At 42.4% G+C, this 25,400-nt stretch overlaps 1 protein-coding gene across 1 annotated transcript; it reads right to left on the reverse strand.

Annotated features, from left to right (window-relative positions):
• Positions 1–123: 123 nt before the first annotated feature.
• ADSL (adenylosuccinate lyase) lies at positions 124–18,262 on the reverse strand. Its single transcript, XM_068941482.1, has 13 exons — positions 17,935–18,262; positions 13,279–13,482; positions 12,067–12,111; positions 11,163–11,242; positions 8,788–8,959; positions 8,436–8,482; positions 7,933–8,023; positions 6,942–7,011; positions 5,770–5,917; positions 3,590–3,680; positions 2,964–3,053; positions 589–765; positions 124–266 (listed from the first exon to the last, which is right to left on the reverse strand). Exons 1-13 carry the CDS (start codon positions 18,088–18,090, stop codon positions 180–182), a joined length of 1,458 nt encoding a protein of 485 aa, XP_068797583.1. The 5' UTR covers positions 18,091–18,262; the 3' UTR covers positions 124–179.
• Positions 18,263–25,400: the final 7,138 nt, after the last annotated feature.

Raw genomic sequence — 25,400 nt, forward strand, 5'->3', positions numbered from 1 at the left:
GATTAAACAGCAGACAAAGAATGAAAAGCCCATCTGGAATCAAGGTGGCCGGCTATAAGCTCTGGGGGTTAAATAGGAAATGAACTATAGACAACCAACATAACATGACACGGTAAACAGACCTCATTCAATAAAGCTTTTATTATCGTCCTGTACCCACACACCTTTGTAGAATAAGCCTAAAGTGCCAGCTCAATTTTCCCTCCCATCTTGCTTTGGTATGGCATTAGCGCTGGTTGAACCTCCTCCTTCAGGAACTTTGCCACCTGTTCAAGAAAGAGGGGAAAGAGAAAATTAGCAAAAGAAAAGGTTTCCCTTCTCCAGTGCATTCAGGTCCTGCTTGTCTCATTGAGGACTCTGTCTCACGGAGGCATCTAGTAGTCAAACATGTCCAGGGTCAAAAGTACAAAGGCCACAGGGGAGAAAGACAAAGTCGTCAAGGAGAATGGAAAAGAGAAAGGTGCCTACCTCAGTAGTATAGGCAGAGATACAAAACATGCACGTTCTCTGGCCTGCAAGGGGCTGTAGGATTAGACAGTTCACTGCATAACAACCCATAGCACTTTTAGCCTCTTTCTACTACTTCACCTGCTGAGGAGCACGTCCAGTGAAGGAGGAGGGATCCAAAAGGCTTTCAAGATGTCCATGGATGGGGCTGAAGTAGGGATCAGCACGGACACGGGCAATGAGGTCATTATCACCCCCTTCCTGTTTCACAACAGCAGCTGCTTGCTGGGAAAGAACACGAATCTTCTCATGGCAATCCTGGAGGGGTGGAGAAAAGATGAGGGGAGAAGAGAAGAAAAAAGTCATTCCACGGTTACTGACAGCACATGTCTAGTCTGCTAACTTGTGTACAAGAGGAGAAAACATCAAAGCCTACTGCACTGGAACAGCAGACAAATGGAACACAGCCTGGACTGCAGGGTATCATATATCACTATACGAAAACAAGATTTTCTTCATCCTTCCACATCTGCCCTTTGAGGTTAATGGTCTGAATGACAAATACATTCCCTGTTCAATTATACCAAACTCTAAGACAGTGGAATCCTTTCTACTTCCTCAAACCTCTAAATACTCTTGGGATTCACTATGGGTTTTTTTTTTGTTGTTTTTCTATCCCGCGCTTACATGATTTTTCCAAAGACAGACTATAATAGCTGTTCCCAAAATAGTCTATGAACTGTAGTAAAAGAATTCCTTATTCGCCACTAGTCATCCCCTGTATGGAACATCTTTGAAGCATAACAGTGCAAAACATCCACAAGCTTGGAAAAGACAAAAGAAGAAACTATTCAACTTAATGAGCAATAAGACTATGTAAACCATGGCTTACATAAAGATGGATGGAAAGAAAAAAAGCACAACATCTGAGGGCCTGAGACATCCTTATCCAAGGAATCCTCATAAGGAACTGGCACTGTGAAAACCTTATAATAATTTCCCTAAAAGACTTCCTATTTGCTTGACTTTCTGCAGAGTCACTCTGTAAAAACCAGAGAACCTGTTTGCAGTCAAGAACCATCTGCAAAATCAGATTATGCTACCATGCTGGCCTAAACTACAGCCACACGGTTACAATTATAGCCATGTCAGGATCTCCTCCTCAAATGTATTATCCCTGATTAATCTTCAGTTCAGGGTAAAACGATCTACTGTTCCCCGTTTCCTCCATCTAAAGGCCATCTTGCTCCAGCACTGACCTGCCCGGTTCTCTGCCCCAGATGAACAGATCAGTCTTCTGGATGTTCAGCAGTGGGAAAGGGCAAGGAGCTCTCTTTCTCGGCAATGAGGTGGGAAACCTCAGGTTTGTTTTTAGAAAAGGTGCTGTTTCTGTGTTCCCAGCACACAACAACGGAACATCTTAACAGGAATAAGAACAGGTTCTATAACTGTATAGAATTATAATTGAAGAGTATCAGAATGAAGGTAGGCCAATAACAAACAAACAACATTAGCTCTTCAGTCTAATCAAGATAGAGAAAGGGGTCTATTTCAAAAATTAAGGGATACTTCAGAAACAGAACAAGCTGAAAAGATATGGAAACTTATCCACATGATGTGAACACCTTAATACGTTTAGTTAGGAAGCCTACTGACTGACCCAGTGATGAATATCAGAGAGATCCAGAAAAGAAGGTGTTTCTTGACTAATATCATAGGTGAGTTGTCAGAAGTGTTTCAGACAACCAGAACCACATATCCCACTTAAAGCTTCCACCAAAGCCATCCACTGTTACTCTACTGCAAATTTAACTTCTGTCTCTGATGCGGAAACAATCACGGAAGAAAAAGTTACTATCTAAAGGTAAGTGAAAATAAGCTGGTTTATTAAGATGAAAATTTGATTATTAAACTGAATTGTGAAATTAATGAATAAGGCGCTATGTGTCTGGATTAAATGTTTTTCATAGCAAATAAATTTCAATTGGTTTAGATGCAGAAAACTGAACGAAGGCCTGTTACCCAAGTTAGTAATAACAAAGCACTATACTGAATTAGAGAAATGTAACGCAAAAATGGATGGTTCAGAATGGTCTGACTTGCTTTTTCATTGACAGCACTGATTCATTCTTTAAATTTATAAGATATCCAAATACCAATATTTTCCATTTAAAGAAGCCTAGCCTGTGTTCCAAGTTTCTTCAAACATTTACAATCGCCCCTGCCTAATGCCATCTACTGTAATAAAAATAGGTTTCTCTCTCTCTCTCCAGCATAGCCAGATATATTAGCTCCAACACACATAGTGTTCCTAACAGTAAATAAGGATCTCCACAACAGCTCTCTCCTCAGAGAGCAGTCTGGCTTTGCAGCACCAGTGTAACATTAATAACTCTGGGGGAGTAGGTGGAGAACAAAGAAAGGTGGGATAGTGAGGTGAAGAGCCCAGATGGCTTTTGTTTCTCAAGAGAGAAATGCTAGGCCCTCAATACAAGTATTCTCAACTGTGTTTGTACCTGACGATTGCCTCCTGCTTTCACCATCGCCATGATTATATTCTCTGTGGCCATGAATGGCAGCTCCTGCCGGATCCTCCTCTCAATCACCTGAAAAAAAATCAAACAAGCAAACCGGAAAACTGGTGAAGCTGGGACTCCTGGTGAAGTTTTCCTTTCCCCTTGAATCCTAAAGACTGTACAATGATGCAAAGATCATTTCTCTTTTTGAACTTAGCTCTGGAAATCTAGGAGCTGAAGCTGATGATACATAGAAGCTGTATTCCACAAGAAACATTACCATAGAAAAAATGTACAATTTTTTTTTTCTTTAAGTATAGGTAAGTTACAGGACTGCAAGAGATCTGCCTTGACGGTATACTTTGGCAGTAAGTTCTTCAGATCCATTGTGCAGTTCAGAGAAAAAAAATATCCCTTTGAGAAGTTTTGAATGTACTATCTTTTGGCTTCAACAAATTCCCTTTAATTTGTGTTCTGTATACAGTGAGAATGGAGAGCAGAATTCAGAAACCCTTTGAATTAGTAGACAAAAACGTAATCCTCTGAGTGGGAAGATTTTCACATATTTTGGCATAGCTGCAGCATTAATGAGGATGCAACACTGCACAAGTTATCTCCTGCTTTACCTTTGGATATACCACAAGTCCCTCGGAGATATTCTGCAGTGTACTCAGAATGATGTCAGCTGTGAGGAAAGCCTCAGCCAGACACACGCGCCTATGAAACACACATACCCAGGGCCCCAGTTAGTAATAAAAGGCCACGATCCAGTCTACCTCAGATTCAGCTCTCAAGTTTCTGTAGATGTCTCTAGATAGCACTTCTGTGGCCCTAAAGTTGGCGCTGTTCCTTATAGGTACTTCTTGCTGCGTAAAGGTCACAACCAGGAAAGCTAAGGGACATCTTACAGCAGTAGCTCATGAGCTGGGGAGACAGGAGGGGGTGTTTGTTCCTTTTGTCAATAGAGAGAGAGGAAGACAGGAAGAGAAAGGGTAAAGGCATAGACTGAGTTATCTCGGAGCCTTCTATGATTACACAGCTAAGAAAGAGGGCAGCAATTTACAGAGCTAGCAAACGCATGCAAATCTCTTCCCCCACATACTCCATGTTGCCCTGGCTACTGATCCTACCCTACAAGAACAGGGCACGCTGCACGCTCACGCTGTGCCTGGCTGCGCTCTGTGGGGAGCTTCCAAAGGGATCAATGCGTTTGTTGGGCTCCTCAAGAGAGACCACTGTGTCACTAGCTGACTGCTGGCTCCCTCCAAGAGACCAGCTCCTGGCTGGTCACCGCGGAGGCTCTTGACAAAGCGGAAAGGAGGGAAGGAACAGCAGTAGTGAGGCTAAGCTGTGACAGGCAAAAGGCTCTGGGTCACTGTGCAGCAATTACATCATCACCCACCTGTGATGGCGGTACTTAACCCTTTCTAAACTGTGATATTTTAAAATATACTAGTGCTTGAATCTTGTGCTACAGTTAAGGCACCAAATTCTGTCAAACCATCTTCAGAAGGACTCTATCTGCTGCTTTGTAGGTTACGTACTTGCTTTTTCTCTACTTGACCTCCTTTCAAAACACTCTAGCTTTGACAAGAAAAGTCCAAGGCAAAGAATTTCATAATTGGATTATGAGTGGACAGATGAACCTTTTTATTCGGTGAGGTGGAAATAAGATTCAAACATTCCAGTACGTATCTTAATGCTTCATAGCTACGGGAAACAAACCTACTAGATTAACCAGCATCCAACTACTTAAATTTTGTATCATCTTCTGCTGTCCATGCAGCTCTTTGCTTAAGAAAACAAGTAGCATTTGCAGCTGTGGAGTCAAGTCATTTTGGGAAAAGATCTGCTATTCTTTCACGAAATTTTATGCAGAAATTTTATTTGCAGAGATATCTTTAAAATAACATTCTAATCAATGATCTGAATACCAGTTTACAGCCAAAACTGCTATTATTCATTGCTCCTCGGGCTCTGCATCTTAGAAATCCAGAGGTTTCTAAGATCCGTGGAGACTAAATTCTACAACAGAAGACTACTTCAATAATAAAATATTTCAAAGGTAAATATGAGCTCTGCGCAAATTTAACACTAACTCAAAGTTGGAAGCAATGAAATTAATTGCTGTCATTTGCTTTATATAATTATAGATAACTATTGCTCATCTCAAAATATTCGTAATGAAGAAACAGAAAACAACGCAAAGTTTGCTCAGTAGTATCTAAAAGACATGCATAGGTTCCCGTGAAATTTTCTTAAAATAATAATGGTTTGTGCTCTTTCTTTAGGGTCTGAACAACTTCTAGTAAAGAACAATATTTCACAAAGAGATTCAAATAAGTTTCTTCAGAGTAACTGGAGGATGAAGGGATTGTACATAAAATGCTGAATTATTCTGTAATATTGAAGAGGAAGAGCAAGATCCATGTTCAGAACAGACAGGAAGGAACACTAATTTGAGAAATGTGAGACCTGCTATCTTGTAGCAATATGCTGTTGAGAAAGGAAAACACTAAAAGAGCACTTTATTACCTATGGCTTCTGCATCACTCTTTCTGCTGGTTCACTTTCCAGAAGATCTTGACAGTATAAAAACTAACAGTTTTTATCTGATCTTAAAGAGAGAGGGGAAACCATTTAAAGTCTCTAGATTCTCTCTATTGAGACTGCTTTTCACCAAGATGGTAACTGCCAGCTTGAAGCTCAAGAACCGTGGTTTTAGTTTAAAAATAGTATTTCCTAAATATATGAAAGCACCTTCCTGCAAAAGAACTTCTAAAACCGCTGCATGATTTAAACAAACCTGTTGGCACTGTCATCCAACGTTCGCTCAAACCACTGCACAGAAGCCGTCTGGAGGGGATCCAGGATCAGAGTCATCAGGTGCCTAGCCAGGCTGCAGCACCGCTCTGAACGCATTGGGTTTCTCTTGTAAGGCATAGCACTTGAACCTGTGTAAGAAGAGGGGGTGATGGAAACAGGGCAACAGCAGTAGTGCATTCAGGTAAAGAGAGATGAAAGCCCTTCCCCAAAGAAGAAAGCTATGTCAAGAATCATGTTTTTGTCCAAAGTCTCAACACATGACAGTTTCTTAAGGACAAAATGGAATAATGAAAAATGATATACCATCACCCTCCTCCTTCAAACTGGACCATCCAATTGTGGGGAGAAAAGAGTTAGAACACATTCTGCAAAGCAGATAAAACACTGCCACATGAAAAGAACAAAGGGACTTCATTTTTAGTCTGCAGTACTTAGTAGCACCTCTCTAGACTACCCAGCAGTGTTTGAGATGCCGTTTGCTCAATAACACTGCCCTTGAAAATCAGATATTTATACTGGCTGCCTTTTGCTCTGGTGAGTGGAGATCAAAACTGATCATAAAATGCAGAAGGGCCAAAGCAACGGACGTGGCTAAGGGTTAAGTTGCTGACTCAATCCTATGCAACCGTTTAGGGCACCTGAGATTTCCTGAGATTTTCCTAGCCCAGATCCAAAACTACAGGTTTCTTTCTCTTTCCCTTGTACCCACATCAGAATCGTGCCACTGATATTTTTCTAGCAAGGTCCAGCCTAATTTTATTATTCCAAATTTGTCTGCTTATGAGGACAAAATGCTGAGCCAAGGTGAAAACCTACAGCTCCAGTTACCTTCAGAAGGAGTGGAAAACACTACATTCTGCTCAGACCCAGGTCTCCTTCTGTGGCAAATGGGATGCAAGCACTTGTCTGCTTCTGCTCTTCCCCAAAATCCAGGAAGTGCAAGAACAGGAGCCTGATTTTAATTACTTATTATGCACCCAGAAACCTTTGAGTACAATTTTTTTTTTTTAAAGGACTCAAAATATTAACAACTTCAAACTCTAGTGTACTTAAAGCAATTTCTGTCAGTGACATTTCTAAGTTTGCTCAAAAGGCAGCACCAACGTTAAGTGGAAAAGTACATACACTGGCACCAGAAATGCCATCCCTTACCAATTTGGTCTTTCTCAAAAGGCTCCTCTATTTCCTTCAGGTTGGCCAGAAGACGAATATCAGTACAAATCTAGGAAGAAAATCAAGAAATTAACACATAGAACCAAACTAACACACGCCAGTGTGAATTCCTGTTAGCAATGCGCTTGGAGAATTGCTTGCCTCTGTGACCAAGAAGTAAATTGAGGAGACAGTGAAAAATCTGACCAAAAAATTGACACTGCAATCATGCTTTCTGGAATAGCTTTACAATGTAGAAGAAAAGGGGCCAGATTGTCTGGAAGAGAATAGTATACTGAAACCTTCTCTTAATTTAGGCCTAAAAATCCCTAAGTAAAGAGAGCATAAGGAAAAAGGGACCTGCACCATATTAGAATACAACTAGACTCTAAGAAGGGCAGATGTTTGCAGGAAATGGAAGCGATACCAGGAAGGAACACTGAAAAAGCATAACAAAATTACACAGTGATTTACAAACACAGATAACGTGCGCTGACTGAACCAGGCAGCCTATGAAACTAAGACAGAAGAAAATACCACAGATCTCTTAGCCTAAGAGGAGGGAGGGAGGAAATGGAGATAAATCAATGAAAAGAATTCACAAGGACAGAGTGCATAACACCATTATCAGAGAAGCAACTAACTGGAAGCAAACGGTAAAATTTAAAAACTCATACACCACTAGGAAAGACATTTACTCTAATTGGATCAATTTTAGCACAGATTAGACTAATATCTGGTGTGGGATTTGTTAACCCATCAGCATCTGCTCAGTAAACCTGTTTTATTTGCCACTGGTCTTAAGATCTCGGAGGTACGATGTCCTAGAAATGCACCTAACAATGAATTTACATGATCACAAAGAGAACAGCTGAACAACAAACACCAATTAATGTTTTTTGGGGAAACCATTCTGCACAATGAGCTCCTTCCCTTCAAGATCCATAATACCTCCCTTCTTTTTCCTCCTATATATAATTATGGTGCTCACCTTATGTATAGATGCCCCCAGACTGGCCAGCACAGACAGTACTTCAATATCCACCTTGCGACTGTAGGTTTGTCCTGTGACTATATAAGCCCTAGAAACAAGCACAGAATAAGTCAAGCACTCTGGGCACATGCAATTGTACTTTAAGACTTTGAGAAAGGAGTGACAATGCCTGTTTAAGTAGACGACAAGTTTGTCATTCTTCCCTGGTGGGAACACCTTTGGATTCAGGCTGTTGATTTCCTGGGGCAGCATGCACGTGGAGAGCAGTAGAGGAAAAATGGACAGCTGTGCTTTGGCAGGGAGACAAGTAGAAGCGGCCTATTTAGGAAGTGGAGCGTCCTGCAGAAAGCTGCAAGTGGGAATGGAAGATTGCAAGAGGATAAAATCAACAGCAGCACAGATGTCAGTTCAGCAGCTAGCAGAATCTGGGCGAAGATGGACAGCAGGAGTCACTCTTTATTAACACCAAATTTAGGTTACTAAACATGCTTGTTACATACCGCTTAAATCCTGCCTTTGCAGTCACTAATCTGTCCAGCTCTTCCACCTCAGGGGGAAAGAAAACAAAACAAATGGGACCTTAAAATGCAATGACTGAAGAAGGGCAGCAAGAGCAAAAAGGATCCTCTGCTTTTCTCAGTTTACTGCCAACAAACCTCATACTTGCCTGGAAGTACCCTCTCCCCCAAATTCTGTTTGCTTTCAAGCAGGGCACTGCCAGTGGGTCCCTGAGGGATCACAGTGCCTGGGCTAATTTGCTGCCTGAATCTCCATATTCCCCCAAACACAACAGCACTTTTGAGGGAAGAATTAGAGAGACTGGAAGTCCCCTCCCTTGGTGGTCTGACTTACTTTGCTATGATCTCCCTCAAAGAGCTGCAAGAAGCTGGCTTGAGTGCCAGTCGTGCCTTTTACACCCCGAAAGCGCAGGTCATCCCGAGCCCGCTCCAATTTCTGCAGATCCATGCACAAGTCCTGAATCCACAAGCAGCAGCGTTTTCCCACAGTGGTGAGCTGTGCAGGTCTAAAAACAAGCAAGAACAGAATGCAACTCATGGACAAGCTGCACAGCAACTTCACAAGGACTACCCTTAGCTGCTGAGTCTACTGTTGAAGCGTGCTTACAGGTCTCGCTCTCTCAGACTCCTCAGAGCAGAAATTAAAAAGATCTGGCTTAAGTAAGAAGATGTAACAGCACATATTTGTCTCCAATAAATTATACTGGAAGATATGATCATTCTTTTCAGGAATTAGATGCAGCTACATCGAGAGAAAACAGTAATTCTAGTTTCTGTGCACTTTTTTCTTTTTTTTCTTTTTTCTGTTAGAAAGGGGATTAAATTCTACTCCATTTATGCGAGGAAAAAATAAGTGAAAATAGATATCTGAAAGCACCTGTTTAACTACTGGGCTTCTTAGAGTTTCCTTTAAAAAAAAAAAAAAAAAGTGACTGGAGGCCCGTTATTCAGAGCATCTAAAACTGGTTATACTGTGTTTTTCCAGAATTCTGTCAAATGGAAAAGCCTCAGTCAGTGCAAGTAATGTGACTTAACAGGTCCACTCCCCAGTCCCCATATTTCTGCTCTTCAGTCACAGTTACTCTGATCCAAAAATCGGACCTATTTTTAAAAGTTACTAAATTGTTGGAAACTGTCATCTCCCTGTCCCCTACGCATTCTTAGGCCACAAGAGCAGTGGTTTATTTGAGGCCCGAGGGCGCCCCCTGCTGGACCGCGGCAGCGGTGGCCGCAGGTGCCACCGCACTCACAGCACCAAACCTAAAGAACAGAAACCAGAGGGCTGGTAGAAGCAGCGACGATATCAAACATGCTCTCCTAATTCTGATATTCAAGGACACAGAGGACATAAAGGCTAGCGTAAAGGTCACTGAATTCTGACGTGAATTTCTCAAACAAGAAATATTCATGTACACATTGTGATTTTAAAAGATTACCCCTCTTCTAAGGGACTATTCTTTTTCTTTTACAAAATGCATTTCTCAGCCTCTGGTCAAATGTATGATAATTAACAGTCTTGCTATCCATTTTTTTCTGTAAGACTTCCACCTCAAAATGCATATCTGCAAACTTCAACCACACTGCAAATGCTTTGCAGAGGAAACGCTGACCTTACACCGAGACTGGAAGTTAAACTATTTCCAATTTATCAGAATGAATGCCAAAGAAAACAGTTACACTGTTTCAAAAAATACTACACTTATTGAATATTCCTTTGCACTCTTTCCAAAAGTCAAGATAAAACCGAGTCCAGAGAATACTCCTCTGACAACCTGTGGATGAAGAGAAATACACAACTAGAGTTGATGTTGATGTATATTCCATGCCAGCTCAATCATCAGATGGGGACCTGACCTGATGCTCCCTCTCTCCTTTAGGAGTCACTCTAAAGCGTAAGACATCCAGTTTGACACGACCTGCGCTTAACTGCCCTGGCCCCAGTGTTCTGTATCACCAGGAGATGAAAATCCTTTGAGGCTTACTTACCTCAAAGTTTAAAGCCTCTAAAAGCAAACAACTGTCTTCCCTGAAACAGCAGATTAACCTACCACTCCCAGCAACAGGCCTATCCAGATCTTGTTCCTTGACACAGCAGCCTGCCTGAAAGCAGTCAATGCAAGCTGTTCTGCACAAAGCACGTAAGTTTCCTAAGAGACAGAAAACCGTTGTCCCATCCAACAGGGGAAATACTTCCTGATTCCTCCCAGGGATCCATTTACGGATATATGAAAACTGAGGGATCTTGCAATCATCACTTCAGAAGAAAGCTTCGGCTGTATTGACATATCAAGTAGCTGGTTTTTTTCCTGCCAGTATCACATTTTTCTAAGCTGCAGATGAAGCTGGCTTAGTTGACAGAAAAACAAGCATTACAAAAATGAGACTGGAAGATAGGCTTACTGCAAGTCCCAATCATGTCTTCTGAAAAAGCCCAGAATTTACACATCTGGGTTAGCAAGCTGTTCCTTACAAAATCATGTTAGGACAACTGCTGACAGCTATTCTCAGCAACAGTTAAATTTCCTGAGATAAGACTGGCGTTAGGCATGTGCCACTTTTCTGAACCTCACACAACATCTTAATGATGTCCAGGAGGACCAGCTGCCACTGATCAGAAATGGGAAGAAGGGAGAAAGAAAAAGCAGTACCTGGGTCAATTTATCCAAAGCACAGCCAACAAAATGAAAGCAAAAGCTTCTGGCTACTTACTGGTAATGAGTGAAGCCCAAAGTAGGCAGGTCAGCGTACTTCTCAGCAAAGTCGGCCAGCCGGCTGATCACCCTGGCGAGCTGGTGGATGCAGGGAGGACAGAAAAGAGGCAGAATGAGAGTGGGGGGTGGAAAGCAGAAGCTGGCAGGCTTAAGCACAATGATGCTGTGAAAAAAGGGGAGGAAAACAAGTGCGTAATGCTTAAATGTTTCCCTCTAACTGCAGAAGAGGGTGTGCTTCGTTTTTTGAGGACGTGCATATAATTTCTGCTTGCTACAAAACTCAAGCAGGAAACAGTACAAGGGGCTGGACTTCAGCTCAGGCTAGCCCAGTCCAGCCCATTCCTCATCCTCAACCCAACCCTGGAGCTGGTTTATCCCTATACCTTTTCTTTTTTTCCTGGAATTGATCAGAAATAAAGTTGCTTGGTGTACAACAGATCGACACATTTACAATCTAGGGAAGTAGGGTGCCAAGACATTCAGGTGAGCCACACAATATTGCACTACACTCCCACAACCTGCTATTTGACCTCAGAAAATCGTATTATATAGCTTCATGAATGCCTACGCATGCCTAGGAATATAGTATGGGGATGCGTAAGATGGCCCTGAAAGCAATACAGTTTTCTGAAACTGGTACCTATGACACAGATAAATGGCTAGTAAATAGCAAAGCGTTGCTTATAATTCTTTTGGTGAGCAAGAAAGCTCTGGGGGAAGACTTGAAAAAGAAAAGGAAGCCTTGGGGAGAGGACAGCTGTTCAGTTGCTTGAGAATAACCCAGACAGGCAGCTCCTCCTAGCTCCCCAGCAGGGCTTAGGAAAATCCAGGTTAAAAACAGTCTATTAACATGCCATCGGTGCTGCCCACTTCCGAAACACTGTGCACAACTTCCTTCTCACCTTGGGTAGCAGCAGGTTAAACCCATCACGGAGGACAATCAGATCCTGGAAGAAGCAAAGCAAGAAGATTTGGGCCACGTCCAACACCACCCATTCAATCTGAAGGACAAGACACAATGGCTTCTCTCTTAACACAGAGAGGATATAGATAATTAAAATGCTTTGTCTGCTCAGAAGTCTCTTATAAGGAAGCTTCTGTTTCCCTTTTTGAATCAGAACGTGGTAGGGAACTTCTTATGACAAAAATGCTGGATCCATCATGGTCCCCTCTGTACTACCCACGGAAAAATCATAGTGGGCAGTAGAAGACCCGTTTGCACTACTGGGAAAACAAAACTGTTGCTCTGAGATTCTCCTGATGTCCATGGGATGGGAGACTAAATCATTCATCCCAGGTGGAAAATACCAGCACCGTATGCTAAAGGTAGCAGGATAGTAAGTAGCTTCTCAGATAGCGGTTCTCTTAATTCCTTCTGTTGAGACTCAAGTACAGCTAGTCCCAAGAGTCGCAAGGAAGGTGGATATTACCTAGAATCCAAACACATTTGCAAGGGAGTAGGGTAAAAATAATCACACAGCAGCTCCTTGTAGGACAAAAGAGGATGAGAAGTTGCAATGACTTTGACATAGGGAAACAGCATCACAACAGGAAATTAGGCTTCAGTTTGTACTCAGTTTTACACATACACTTTACAGTTCTGTAGAATGGTGGTGGTACTTTTTTTTGTTTAACAAACTTGTCCATTCTCTTGGCCACTGAAATGATTTATCCTGAATGAATGCAGATATCCAAAGCAGCAATCGAAAGCTCATGAGCTACTTGTATCACAAGTGGTCTTATTTTGCATTATTTCACATCAGTCAAAGAACGCTTGTCCCACTGGTATAACCAAATTTTGCATGCATTTGTAACACTCAGGATCGTGACTATCTTATCTCCTTAAATATATAACATGAAGCAGAGCTTAGGGCACAGCTAGTTTGCTGATGAATCTTGTTTCATCTCAAAACGAAGCAAACAAAAGGGGCTTGCTTTCCCAGGGTGGCTAGGATAAAGGGGAATTAACTTCAATAGTAAAAATAATAAAAATATCTGAAAAAAATCTACTGAGTATTATTTTAAATAGAAAAGTTTAGAAAAAGCTATCAAGTGAGCAACTTTGGCTTTGTTTCAACCAGTTCTGCAAGCATTAAACTGACAATATATATTACCGTGTTATCCCCTACATAACAGGAAGTGGCTCCAAGGTGAATGATGGCTGCAGCTTTCGGACAGCAGTGGGCAAAGGTGTGAACATGGGCCATCACATCATGACGCAGCTTCTTCTCTTCCTCTGCTGCCATCTTGAAGTCTATGTTGTCCAGATTTGCTTCCATTTCCTGTATTTGCTCATCTGTGATAGGAAGCCCAAGTGACTGCAAGGAGAAAAGAACTTCCTATTTCCCTTTGGCTTTAAGAGACAATCCAAATGAGGACAGTAGCTGTTTAGATAATTTACTCCCACATGACATACCTTGGAAGCATGGCAATTTGGCACAACTAAGGCCCCAGTCAGGAGCTGTAACAGCAAACACTTTCATTCTAGGGCTCTCTAACCTTTTCCAATAGGATAGCGTTCATGCTTAGATGTTTCTCTTGGACTTCATACTTTCCTCAACCACACAACATCCTTGTGACAACTACAAAAATTAGTCCCATGAAAAAGTGACAGAAAAATAATATAGTTTTGCTTCTTTTAACGTAATCCACCTTTTGGGTAAAGGACAATCCAGCTACCACATGACGAGCTAGCTCGTGCCAGGAAGAACTCTTTGGATCACAAGCAGACATTAATCACAGTAAATAGTGGGCTTGGAGCATATAGAAACCAAAGGTTGTCTGTACTTTCCTACAAGTCCTCCTAAAATACCTCATTTCAGTCAAAAATTGGAAGCTGGGGAAATTAGTTACTTGATTTGGATGCTGGTAGTTCACGTTTAAAGATACTTGCTAATCTTTTTCAGTAAGCTAACTTAAACACAAAGTAAGATACCAAATTGCAGAATTACGCACTGGTATAAATCTTTCGTGGTTCTGTGCTTGCACAAGTCAACTAACTCAAGAAAAAGTTTTTTTTCCCCAATACTGTGAGAATAAAAATCTCATGATGATCTCTCCTCATTTCTGCCTTTTCTACATTAAAATACTGCTGTCTTGCACATTAGTAATTGCACTTCACCAATTAGGAAGCTTTAGTCATATGAAGAATTTCAAAAGCTGGCCATGTTCAGACTAATAAAAAACTAATAAAATGTTTTGCACACGTGGAATCTGAAACTACAGAAGACAGCAAGTGAAGCAGATGGGTCTTCAGGAACCTTATCAGGTAATTAGTACTCACATAACTTAAAAATAGCATACTTCAAGTGTAATTACATAATCTTGACTGTTCAGATGAAAGAGGAAAAGTACCTGGCACCCGACTGCTGTCTTTGAGTTGTACAGGTACAGATAGTAACTGCCTGAAAGTTGCAACAGCAACTCAGCAGGCAAAACAATCTTGAGCCAGGATTAAAATCTCATACTTTGTTCACACATCCATGATCATTTGGAAAAGCTGACCACGGCACGTAGCTACTGACAGTCATACAAAGAGGAGAGGCAAATGCTGTTTTCATGCATCCACAAACATTACCTGAAGCCTCTTCCCTATGACTTTTTGCGAATATCAACAAGGCCTCAGGGAGAAAGCAACCTGATGTCCTTCAAACCTGCGTACCTAAGAAAAAAAAGTCGAAAACCTAGAGAGAGACCATAGGGTTTCTTCAAAGTACTACAGGGCAGTGATCCCACTGCACTCTCTGGTTTTTGCTTTCAAGGTGTCATTCCTCAGACGTCATTCCAATGCTTTGCTGCAATACTGTGACAGCTACGACTGTTCATTCACCCCCCCCCCCCAACTCCTAACAGACAGAGCAAAGCAAACAGATAATATGGGACATCTCCTACAGAGAGAATGAGAACGCTGCCAACACTGCCTGCTCAGCTAACAAAGAATATACTACATCAGAATACTGAAACTTAAATAGCACAAAATATTACACTGGGACCTACTATAGGCTCCTACAAATAAGAGCAAAAGAACGTTCAGTGACGCTGCAGGATGTCAAAGCCAATTCTATCAGAAGGAAGAGCTCGACGAAATGCACGTTTATCTTCCAAATACTGTATTGTTTAGGTCAAGAGCTCAATGTTCAAAAAAAAAAGAAGTCATAATACATAGGAATTAATGTTAAGTAGAGTTTTGGAAGGGGTATAAACTCATGTACTTCAGGTCTTAATTCAAACTCTAGCTACTGTGAGTTGAGAGAAGATTAGTTTAAGAAGCTCTCTCTCATTAATCACAGGCTTCGCTGAGTATCCTCTATCAAACTCCTGGTATTACCTGCTATAAGGAACGAAATACAAACTGGAAAGATTTTCTGTCTAACCGAGGTTCCACTGAACTAATTTTTCAGTTCTCAATTCACATATTCCAAGTGGATTACTCCTAAATTTCTCCTGCAAGTATTGTCAATATTGAAACCATTTACCTGACCCTCGTCCTTCACCTAAAACTCATCCCTTCATGCCCCTTCTTTTATTTCTTCCCTGCAACTTTCAGAAAATCTATAGTTCCTAGAGGCTTCTAGGCTTATCAGAGAGGCAATGTATAAACGGCCTGAAAGTATGAAAGAAGTGTTGCCCATGGCTCACTTGTTAGCTACTTTTTGTGATGCACTCAAAGAGAACTACTGTGCATCTTCCATAAGGAACCTGAGGAAACTGCTTGTGTGCTTATACGCATCTCTTAAAATGACCACTGATAGAGCTAACAGGTGCTGAAAGTAGCTGACTCTCCTCTTTCAGTCCAGAGCTGACATCATAAGACTAATCCCTCAAGAACGAGGACACCATATAAAAATAGTAGTCTCCCTCCTCCTACTACAGATACTGCACTCAAGAAATTGCAAGACCTGTTGCTACATTCTGGAAACAAAACTCTGCACTGGAAATGGGAGGAAAAATGAGTTAGGACACAGAGAGGTATGCAGGGGACCCTGAGTCCAGGGACTGAGAGTGGAAACCCAGAGGTTTCACAATGGCTCTTTCAGCAATTTGCTTTTCCCTGTTGGGCAAGTCACGTAAAAGGCTTTATTCTCTAACAGAAAAAGGTGATGATTGTCTGCTGCAATTACGATACGACAATGGAATTAGTTTGTAGATTGCCATGCTTTGAGTATGCAAAGCTCCTTATGCATGCATTCCTAATATGATATTTCCTGCCCTAGAAGAGATTTGCAGTCTGTTCACTCCAACTTCTCAATGGTGACAATACCCAGCACCCGGAATTTTAGAAGGCGGCTCCTATTTAACACAGCCAAATGCTTGCATCCTCAGTTTCTAATATATCATGTTTGGGGTGGCTGCTGCAGTAGTATAATCCTCAGAGAAGTAACACATCAATGACGTTGTGAACTGCTCGTTCATTCCCCAGCACAGTGCCTCTTAGCCTTTCTGACAATAATAATAATAATAATAGGAAGAAATCTAAACACTAAGTCTAGCTATCAACTCAAGCACTTTGAAAATGGAAACTGAAGGTTTGCGCACAGAAAAAATGGATAACGATTAAGTTTGAAAGTAATCCTGCCACAGGGCAAGGCAGTCCCCCCCTGGAACACATTACAATGGTTTCACTGTCAAAAACTTGATATGAATCTTCTCCTCCTTGGTGCATGCCAACATGGTTAAAGGGAATTAAGTTAGTGCTAAGAAGCAATAATTTCTATGTGCATACTCCTGTCAAGGCAAAATTCAAAGTAGAATGATTTAGCTTAAACTATGTTCTTAAAACGTTGGCTCCACAGAATCTACTAACACAGCAGCTTGCTAAACGTCAATATATTCTCAATCTCCTTTTCCTAATGGCTGAACTGATAACAATCCTTTGAACTGCCAGCTTTTCTGTGATGTCCTACCTATCAGAAACACGATGAGTGTTTCTCAAACAAGCGTTCTGCTTGCTGTGGACAAGATTAAACTTATTTCAGAAATTCGGGCTACCTAAAAACCACTGGCTGCAGATGACTGGGGTGGTCTGTTTGGCACAAATTAACAGCAAACTGATTGCACCAGAGATTATTTCACACCAGTCAGATCTCCTGGAAAGTAAATAGCCCATTGCTGGAGAAAGAACATTTGTGTTTGCTCAGAAGGTAAAACCCCCCTGCTGCCCACAAAAAAAAATTGCTTACCAAAGCTTTTACAAAACGAATTTCACAAAGAAGGGAAAAGTACAAGAGGGAGGGTATGGAACAAGAAAACCTGATTTGCTGGGGGATGACAGGTTTATTAAGGGTGATGTACAAACGATTGTGTAAAACCGGACCTACACCCCCTATGTTTCTTTTTTTTTTAAGGTTTGAAGTTTATTTTGTTAAGTTTTCTTCCACTTAGCCTGGCCAAGCCAAAAACACTGTTTCACCCCCCGATTCCTGCAGGAAAGCCTCAACAAGGCATCACTGCTGGTTCCTGCACCAAAGGGCAGAAACAGCAACGGCGAAGCTCTCCCGCAGGCACCACACAGGCGACACGAGCAAAGGCGCGAGGGCGGTCAAACAAGCCCCAGTACCACACCTCGCACCCTGCGGAGGGCCGCGTTCAGCCCCAGCTCCAGCCCCCCCGGCCTGGCACCCTCGCCCGTCTGCCAGGGAAGGGAGGCAGGGAGAGAAAAGGAGGGCACAGAAGGGAGGCTGCGGAGACACCCCGCGGCAGCGGGCACGGGCACCGCCACGGCCGGGGCGGGGCGCCGCCGAGTCCCCCCCCACCCCCCCAGGGGCCGTTACCTTCTCTGCCTGAGCGAGGTAGAGCCAGAGGCGGCGCCAGGTGCCGAACTTCTTCCTCTCGCTGAAGTTGAACGCCATCTCGGCGCTGGCGTAGCGCGACACGAGCGGCGAGCGGTAACGGGCGAGCGCGTCTTCCTCCGCGCCGGGGGTCGCCATGGCGGCGGCGGCGGCAGCAGCGCGCGGGCAACGGCCGCGGCGCGCGAGCAACGGCCGCCGAGAGGCCGCGCGGCTGCCGGCACCGGAGCCGGGGCGGGGGGGGGGAGGGGGTTTGAAAATAAAAGGCGGGTGCCGCGCCGCCGCGCCCCCTGGCGGGCGGGAGGCCGCGCCGCGCCGCAGGGAGGGGGGAAGGAGGAGGCAGCGCCGTTCCCGCCTCAAGCGGGAAACTCCCCCCCCTCCTCCCCTCCCCGTCTCCGCCCCGCTTTGGGGCACGAACCTACCTTCTTCCGACAGGGCCCTGGCCCCGCTGGTAAATAAATCCGGCTCCGGCGTTGAAGAGAAGAGCTTGTCACGTGGAAGGACCCGGATTAAAAAGATAGCCCAAGACTGACAATTTTATATATAAATTATATATATAGTTTTTATATATATACACACACACACACACACGGATGCTTGTGGTGGAGATCGGAGTAGGGACTCTGGAGTGTCATAGGTGTCACTTTGACTCACTTCCCCCTCATGTTTTTTAATTGCCCGCAGCAGGCTCCACGGAGGAGGGCAAGGGGAGTATTTATCCCCCCCCGCGCACCCCTGACGCACTGCAGCCCCACGGCCACGGCTTCCCCCAGGGAACGCCGTGAAACGGAGCACGCTTAAGGAAAAAAAGACAAAGTCTTTAACGACTCAAAATTAAGCTACGGGCCAAATCTTGCTTTCATTTCTACCGGGTGTGGTTTCCTGTTGATGGGATTAAGCTGCAGTAGTAAGAGAGGCTGGGGTTTTGGGTCTAAATGACTAGAGAGCAGGCACAGCAGCAGAGGGCATGGTGGCAGCGGCGGGCTTAGACCTACGATTTGTTCCAGCAGCCACAGCTGCCTTGAAACCCAGTGCAGTTGCAGAAGGACCAGCAAGAGGTAAGAGCTGAGGTCTTTGCCCTCTGAAGTTCAAGCCACCACGGACTTACGAGGAGGAGCGCGATTGCAGCACCGGAACTAGAGGTGGAGAATGGAGACCTTAGGCCCTAGGAGGGGCACAGTGACTGTGGGCAGCAGAACAAACATGCAAAAACCAAGAGTATTAAATGCTTAGCAGCCAAACACATTTATTAGTCTTTTTTCTTTTTTTTCCAGGAACCCAAAAATATTTTGTAGTTATAATGTAAGCAACTGAGTTGCACATAATACAATCATATCTTTCAAAAAAATAAAAATAAAATAAAAACAAAAAGCTGTTTAAAAGCCCAAAAAAACCTTCAGAAAACTTATATATGTATTACACCATCTCTCAGTTTCAATGAAATGACGACGACTTAATTCCTTGTTACTCTTAACTTGTCACACTCCAATAAAACATCACCCTTTTGTTTGTTTTTTTCTTTCTTTTTTTTTTTTTCTAAATCCAGCATGAGAAATACAGTACCTGCTATGGCAAAAATACACATAAAATGCAACATTTCAGCTTATTTGTACATTAGTAGAGTTTAAACATTTTTTTTTCTTTTTAAGTGAACCAGTGATTTTAAGTACCACTATACTAAAAGTAAAATAAAAATATAGAAAAGGAGGAGAAGGGGGGCAGTCAGCCATACAAGAGCACCTTCTAAAGTGCTGAGTTTCTGTGTCCATGGAAAACCCAGAGGAAAGGAAGCAAGTTCAAACGTCTGAGAGTGTACGGGATGGAAATTAAGATGAAACCTGGATATGCAAGACATTGTGTCATCTCTACATTCTCCCCGTTTGTCCTGTTTCTGCTTTCTCTACTGCACGCTAGAAAGAGAGGGGAGAAACCAGAACTACAATGAAAGTTTAGTAAAAGAAGCTATTTCAAGTATAAGAAAAAAAAAACACTTACAGGTAACTTGCAAATAGCATCAATACATGCAGCCACTATTTGTATTATTACAACGTCTGCTTCTGGGGGACAGTGTTTCAGGCAAGAGGACTTTAGCTGTACCTTCCTGTTACCTATTTATGTGCAAAGTAGAAAAGCTGCCTTTTCTAATCCAGCCATTTTGGACATCACTGATTTTCTGCGCTGCAACCTCCTCCCTTTATTCATATATTTTCTTTTTTTTTAAGAAGGGAGAAAGATGGCATTATTTTACCAAGAAGATTAGATGAAATTAACCTATTTCTCCATTCCTCTTCAAGAGACACCCTTCTCCCAGTACTTGTTAGCAATAAAGAGAAATCCACCAAACATCTGATGCCCACCATTAGCCAGTTTCCTGAACAGGTAGAAGGCATTTACCTCTGTAAACATAACCCCTTACGTTTGTGGAACTCAAAGCAGCATTTCATATCTCCATCCAAGCGGTGGAGATTAGGACAGATCAGAACCCTCCCCATCACTGCTTTTCCTCCTCCCCTTCCCTCCCCCCCCACCCCCACCCCCAGAAAGATTGCATTTGGTTACTTTCGTTAGAAAAGAAAATTTTTGGTTCTTTGGGGGGAAAATACCTAACATTTAATTCAAAGTAAACATTAGAGTTACCATCAGCAGAGTCATACTACTGTTTGTTCTGTTTTCTATATGAGGAAAAACAAAACAAAAAACCCACCCAACATTGTGCCTCAGATGTTCTAAGGGGTCTGTGCGTGTGTGTGTGTAAAAATCCTACAGGTGCACACGCATCATTTCAGCTTTATTCTCTGCAGAATCACTGTAGATGTTTCACCTTGGGTACTAACAGTGGTGGAGAGGGTGGCATATGGCAATACTGGAGCGATGTTCCTAAGGCCACAGGGAGCAATGCAGAAGGACGGAAAGGATCAGGGAGTGTCAAGACAGGGAGGTTTCAAATACAGGACTGAAACCATATCTCAAGATTTCAAAGGCCAAATTCCAAAAGGCATGGGCTCATACGCACATCCCTGAGACACACATCCAAGAAAGAAGAAACAGCAACCATGTGACTGGAGAGAGGAGAATGCAGCAGAGGTTCCCTGACAGCTGTGGGATTTACCCAACGAAGACGTCTTCCCCCACCACCCTCTCAGAGATTCTGGGAGAGCTGTAAGGCATATACACGAGCAGCATCTACTAGCATTCCCTCTGTTCCTACATATTATTGGCAGGTGATGGCTTCTGTATATTGTGAACAAAAAGACACTCCATTGTAAGTGCCACTGATAAAATACTTCCACAAATTATTTTAGGGAAGGAAACAGGAAGTTACACTGCCCTTCATTCCTGGAGCAGCATAAAGTGGCAAGGTTCTTCATATTACAATCCTGAAACAACAAAACACCACCTCCCTCCCCTTCCTTCCTGATGGCAGGAAAAGATGTGTCCACTTGAAGGATGACATTTCCAAAATCTGTTTAACGGCAGGGAAAAGTATACAAACTGACGCCAATTTGGAGAGCTGATGAAAGAAGAAGCACGTTCAAAGTATTCCACTTAATTAAGTTCAAAGTTTATCAGAAAGCGTAACTAGAGAAGTGTGACTTACAGCAAAACTGGCATAACTACATGTGGAAGAGGAGGAAACTGGCATGAAGAGAAATGAGTATGAGTAACTGAATCTCCATCAACTTATGTTCTTCAGGATCCGAACAATGGCTTAATCACTGAGAAGTCCTAGGTTCTCTCCCTTCACGCAAGCAAACAATGTAAAAAGAATGAGCTACCTTGCTGTAAAAACTCATATAAAACTTCTATCATGCTTTTTTTGTCTTTAAAGCACTTTATAAACATTAACTAGTTGATCCTCACAAAACCCCTGTGAGGTAGGTATTATTATCACCCCCATTTTACAGATGAAAAAACAAAGGCAAAGAAGTTAAATGACTTGCCCAAGGCCAGAGAGAAAAGAGTAAGGGCCAATGTTAAAATTCAGGAGTTCCAGGCTTCTGGTCCTGTGCTCAAAAACCACTAGTCCAAACCTCTTTTTAGGAAGGAGACAGTAGATGGAAATAAAAGCCCATTCAGTTTAGAAGAAAAGATAAGATGGTTACATCAAAAGGGGAAATGTACCACGAGGTATTTTTGTGAGAGAGTTTAAACTTCAGATTTTTTTTTTAAAGTTTTTTTTTCTTTTCTTTTCTTTTTTTTTTTTTAAAGGCAATCTGACAGAGTGGAACCCTGATAAGATCACATCTGCAAGGCAGGCACAGATGTGAGAGTGATCATCAAGTCTATTACTTATTACAGTACTGTGAACATCAACAAAAATAAAACTGCTGCATGAAAACACTGAATACAGACAAGATAATCTCTCAGTTTATGATATTGTATCTAAGATAATGCCAAGGATAATGCAGGTACCATGGTGCACCATGGACAAATGAAAAGTCAAGTCAACAAAGGGTCCCTATTAAGATGATGGAGAGGGCACTGAAATCTACATTTTTGAGGAGATTGCTCCTGGAAGCTCAGCAAGCTCCAAGCAACACAGGTAACTCACAATGACTGCATTTTGGAGATGTGCGGAAATGAATCCTTTCCTGCCCGTTACGGCACCAACCACTTTATATTGAATAAGGACCATTTCTTTTAAAAGGAGAGCCTTGTCTACACATCAGTCTACATTCCCTAAAATTTCAAACACTGCCAACATTAATGCTGAGTCATCAGTGGTAACACCAGAGGACAAAGCACTGTTAGCTGCTGATGCTGAAACAAATTAGTCCTCAAAGACATGCTTTGATTGAGACTAGAAAAGTACATACCACCTCCACCATCTTTGTCCATAGCTGTGCTGCCACTATTTGAGCTGTGCCAGACAGAAACAGCAGCAATGAAGATTTTAGGGAGAGAAACGTGTAGAGGTCAAGGACCAGCTGTGTTCCAATTCTCCTGGGAGAGTGAGAGACTGCTGTAATGGAAAGCGAGTAGTAAATCCCAAAAAGACAGTGCCTATGGGCACCGTGTTTCCTGAGCTTGACAAGGGCCTGAACCCAGGAGGTGGTAGATAGTTTCCCAGGTAGAGTTGGTGTCTCATTCACCTGATGGGCCCGGGGCTAACACTGCACGTCTAGGATTCACAATCCTGCAGAAGTTTTAGAGCTTATTTTGTTTTGCAGTCAACGTTAATTTTCCAAAACTCTGCCTAGTTACCAAACAGCAAACTTCTGAAAAGAGAAGTTCCTATGAATCTTCAAAGTCATCATCTCCCCACTTCCCCAGACCATAATGGATATACCATGGACACAGAAACTCCTAAACAATTTAGCAAAGTTATCTTCGTCCCCTACACCCCCTTTGCAGAATGCATAGTTTACAATTCACTTACAAAATAAAGAAGCAATGCTGACCACATATGGGACCTTTTTTTTTTTTTTGAAAAAAGAACAAACAACCTCTTCTTAAGTTCAGTATCAAAATTCACATTTGCATAATAATACATTTCAAGGCCATTAGAGAGGAATGAGAGCGAAGCAAAGAAAACCGCAGAGTCTCTCCTCTCTTTGTCTTCCTGAATAGAGCTGAGGGATCCCACTTGGAGTTTCTTTTCAGGGTGGGAATTACAAAGGGCTACAGCAACAGCTCTTGATCTTGCACACCTCATGTTTTGGGTAGGATGAAGAGGTGAATTATTAGAAAAAACAAATGGAAGGAGACACTGCAGATTCCCATGTTTAGCTACAAACAGCTTTGAAGAAACAAAAATTACTTCAGATTTTTTTTTTTTTCCTTTTAAACACTTCTACCTCACCATTTCAAAAACTTTTTTCTTCTTGTGTAATACCCTGTTCATTTAAATGGCAACGTTAAGTGTGCTGGAAGTTGAAGGGCTGAAAAATAATTTTTTTCCTGTTTCTCTTATCAGGACATGGACAGAGAGGGTAAAAGTGTGCCTGCACCCACTATATAACAGAAGCTACAAAACATCTTCTCTACATGTATAAATTTGTCTCAAACATCACTGTGTTTCAATTCTCCAGTGCTTACAAAAAATAAAGCCACACGCGCTCACACTCGCACACACACACACAAACATAAAAAGAAGCCACATAATACACACGCAAACTCAACCTGCAACTGCAGACTACCCTAAAACTATCAACAGCTTCTGTGCATCACATGACATCCCTTCTCACCCACCCACCCCGATCTCTACCACATATGAATACGTATTGTGCAGTGTAGAGACCAGCCCAAAGATGCTGCTTGTCAAAAGAGACCAGTGGGCTGGAATCTTGTCTGACCTCTTGAAAGAATAAATTGACCATTGTCTCCCCTCCAGCCCAAGCGGTCTCCTCAATTAGTCACTATACTCACAAAGGCACATTCATAAATACCACATTTAACTTACTGCTTGTAAAAACACAGAAGGAGGAAAACATTTAAGCGCTTATACCCCAACCCATTCCTACTGACCCAGCAAGAAGTATCACAATAACGTATCACTTGGTGAGACCTTACTCTATACCTTTAGAAGGTACGCATTAAAGAAGTCTTCCAACACCTCTTTTTTTTTTTTTTTTTTTTTGCATAAATGAATGCTTTTTTGTTTTTGGCTTACATATTTTGGAATACAGCACACTCACTATAAAGCTCTGTTGTAAGGCTACCCCCTAACGTAAGGCTGTTCTACCTTGGCTTGCATTTTCACTTCATTTTTGCTTCTTCTCAACACATCCCCAAAACAAAACAAAACACCCCACACTCAGCGCCTTATATAGAAAGGGTTAGCCAAATCTGGCAGGCAGATGGAGGGGAAAGAAAATACGCATCATCATAATCATGTCACTAAAATAGCTATTCTACCAAGCTGTGCAACCTGCTCTTACTGCTCAACAGTAAATGATGAAGAAATATGTTCATTTATGGTTGTGTTTCATCTGAAGGAAAAGCTTCCACTTTGTCTCCATTAAAAAAAAAAAAAGTGAGGAAATCAGTTCTGCAAATGCAATGATGCACACTAATACCCAAGATGAGGCTTTTAGTGCTCAAGGAAAAATTTCTTACTAAGCACTGCCTCCTTGTATTGTGCATCCATGCAAACTTTTCCAATCTCTTTCTTCCCCTCTGTCCACCACAGTCAAGAATGTTTGCTGCAAAAATACTTAACGCTGGCTGGCACAACACATTCTTCCCTTCCCCCCTCCACCCCCCCGAGTGCTCTGTATTCATTTATAGAAAGGCTATCAGAGTCAAGTCAAAAAACCTCCCTTTCTCACTGCAAAAAGTTAATAGGAGCGCTAACACTGCTAAACGTCACCAGTGCCAACTGTCACACATTCAGGGTGAAAACAGCTCTTGGCAGAGGGCACTTGATTTGCTGGATGCTTGCTTACTTAACACAGGATTCTGCAAGATTTTTTGGGGAGAAACTTTCCTGCATAGCTTGATGAAAAGCG

Source organism: Struthio camelus, chromosome 1 (assembly GCF_040807025.1).
Source record: "Struthio camelus isolate bStrCam1 chromosome 1, bStrCam1.hap1, whole genome shotgun sequence".
Lineage (NCBI taxonomy): Eukaryota > Metazoa > Chordata > Aves > Struthioniformes > Struthionidae > Struthio > Struthio camelus.

Excerpts from the sequence above, each read along its gene's own strand:
- ADSL (XM_068941482.1), bottom strand. The coding sequence starts at position 18,090 with ATGGCGACCCCCGGCGCGGAGGAAGACGCGCTCGCCCGTTACCGCTCG. Across the intron at positions 8,483-8,787 it reads TTGAGGGAGATCATAGCAAA|GTGGAAGAGCTGGACAGATT; the intron begins GTAAGTCAGACC and ends TTTCCCCCTGAG. Across the intron at positions 7,012-7,932 it reads TGGGGGCATCTATACATAAG|ATTTGTACTGATATTCGTCT; the intron begins GTGAGCACCATA and ends TTTTCTTCCTAG.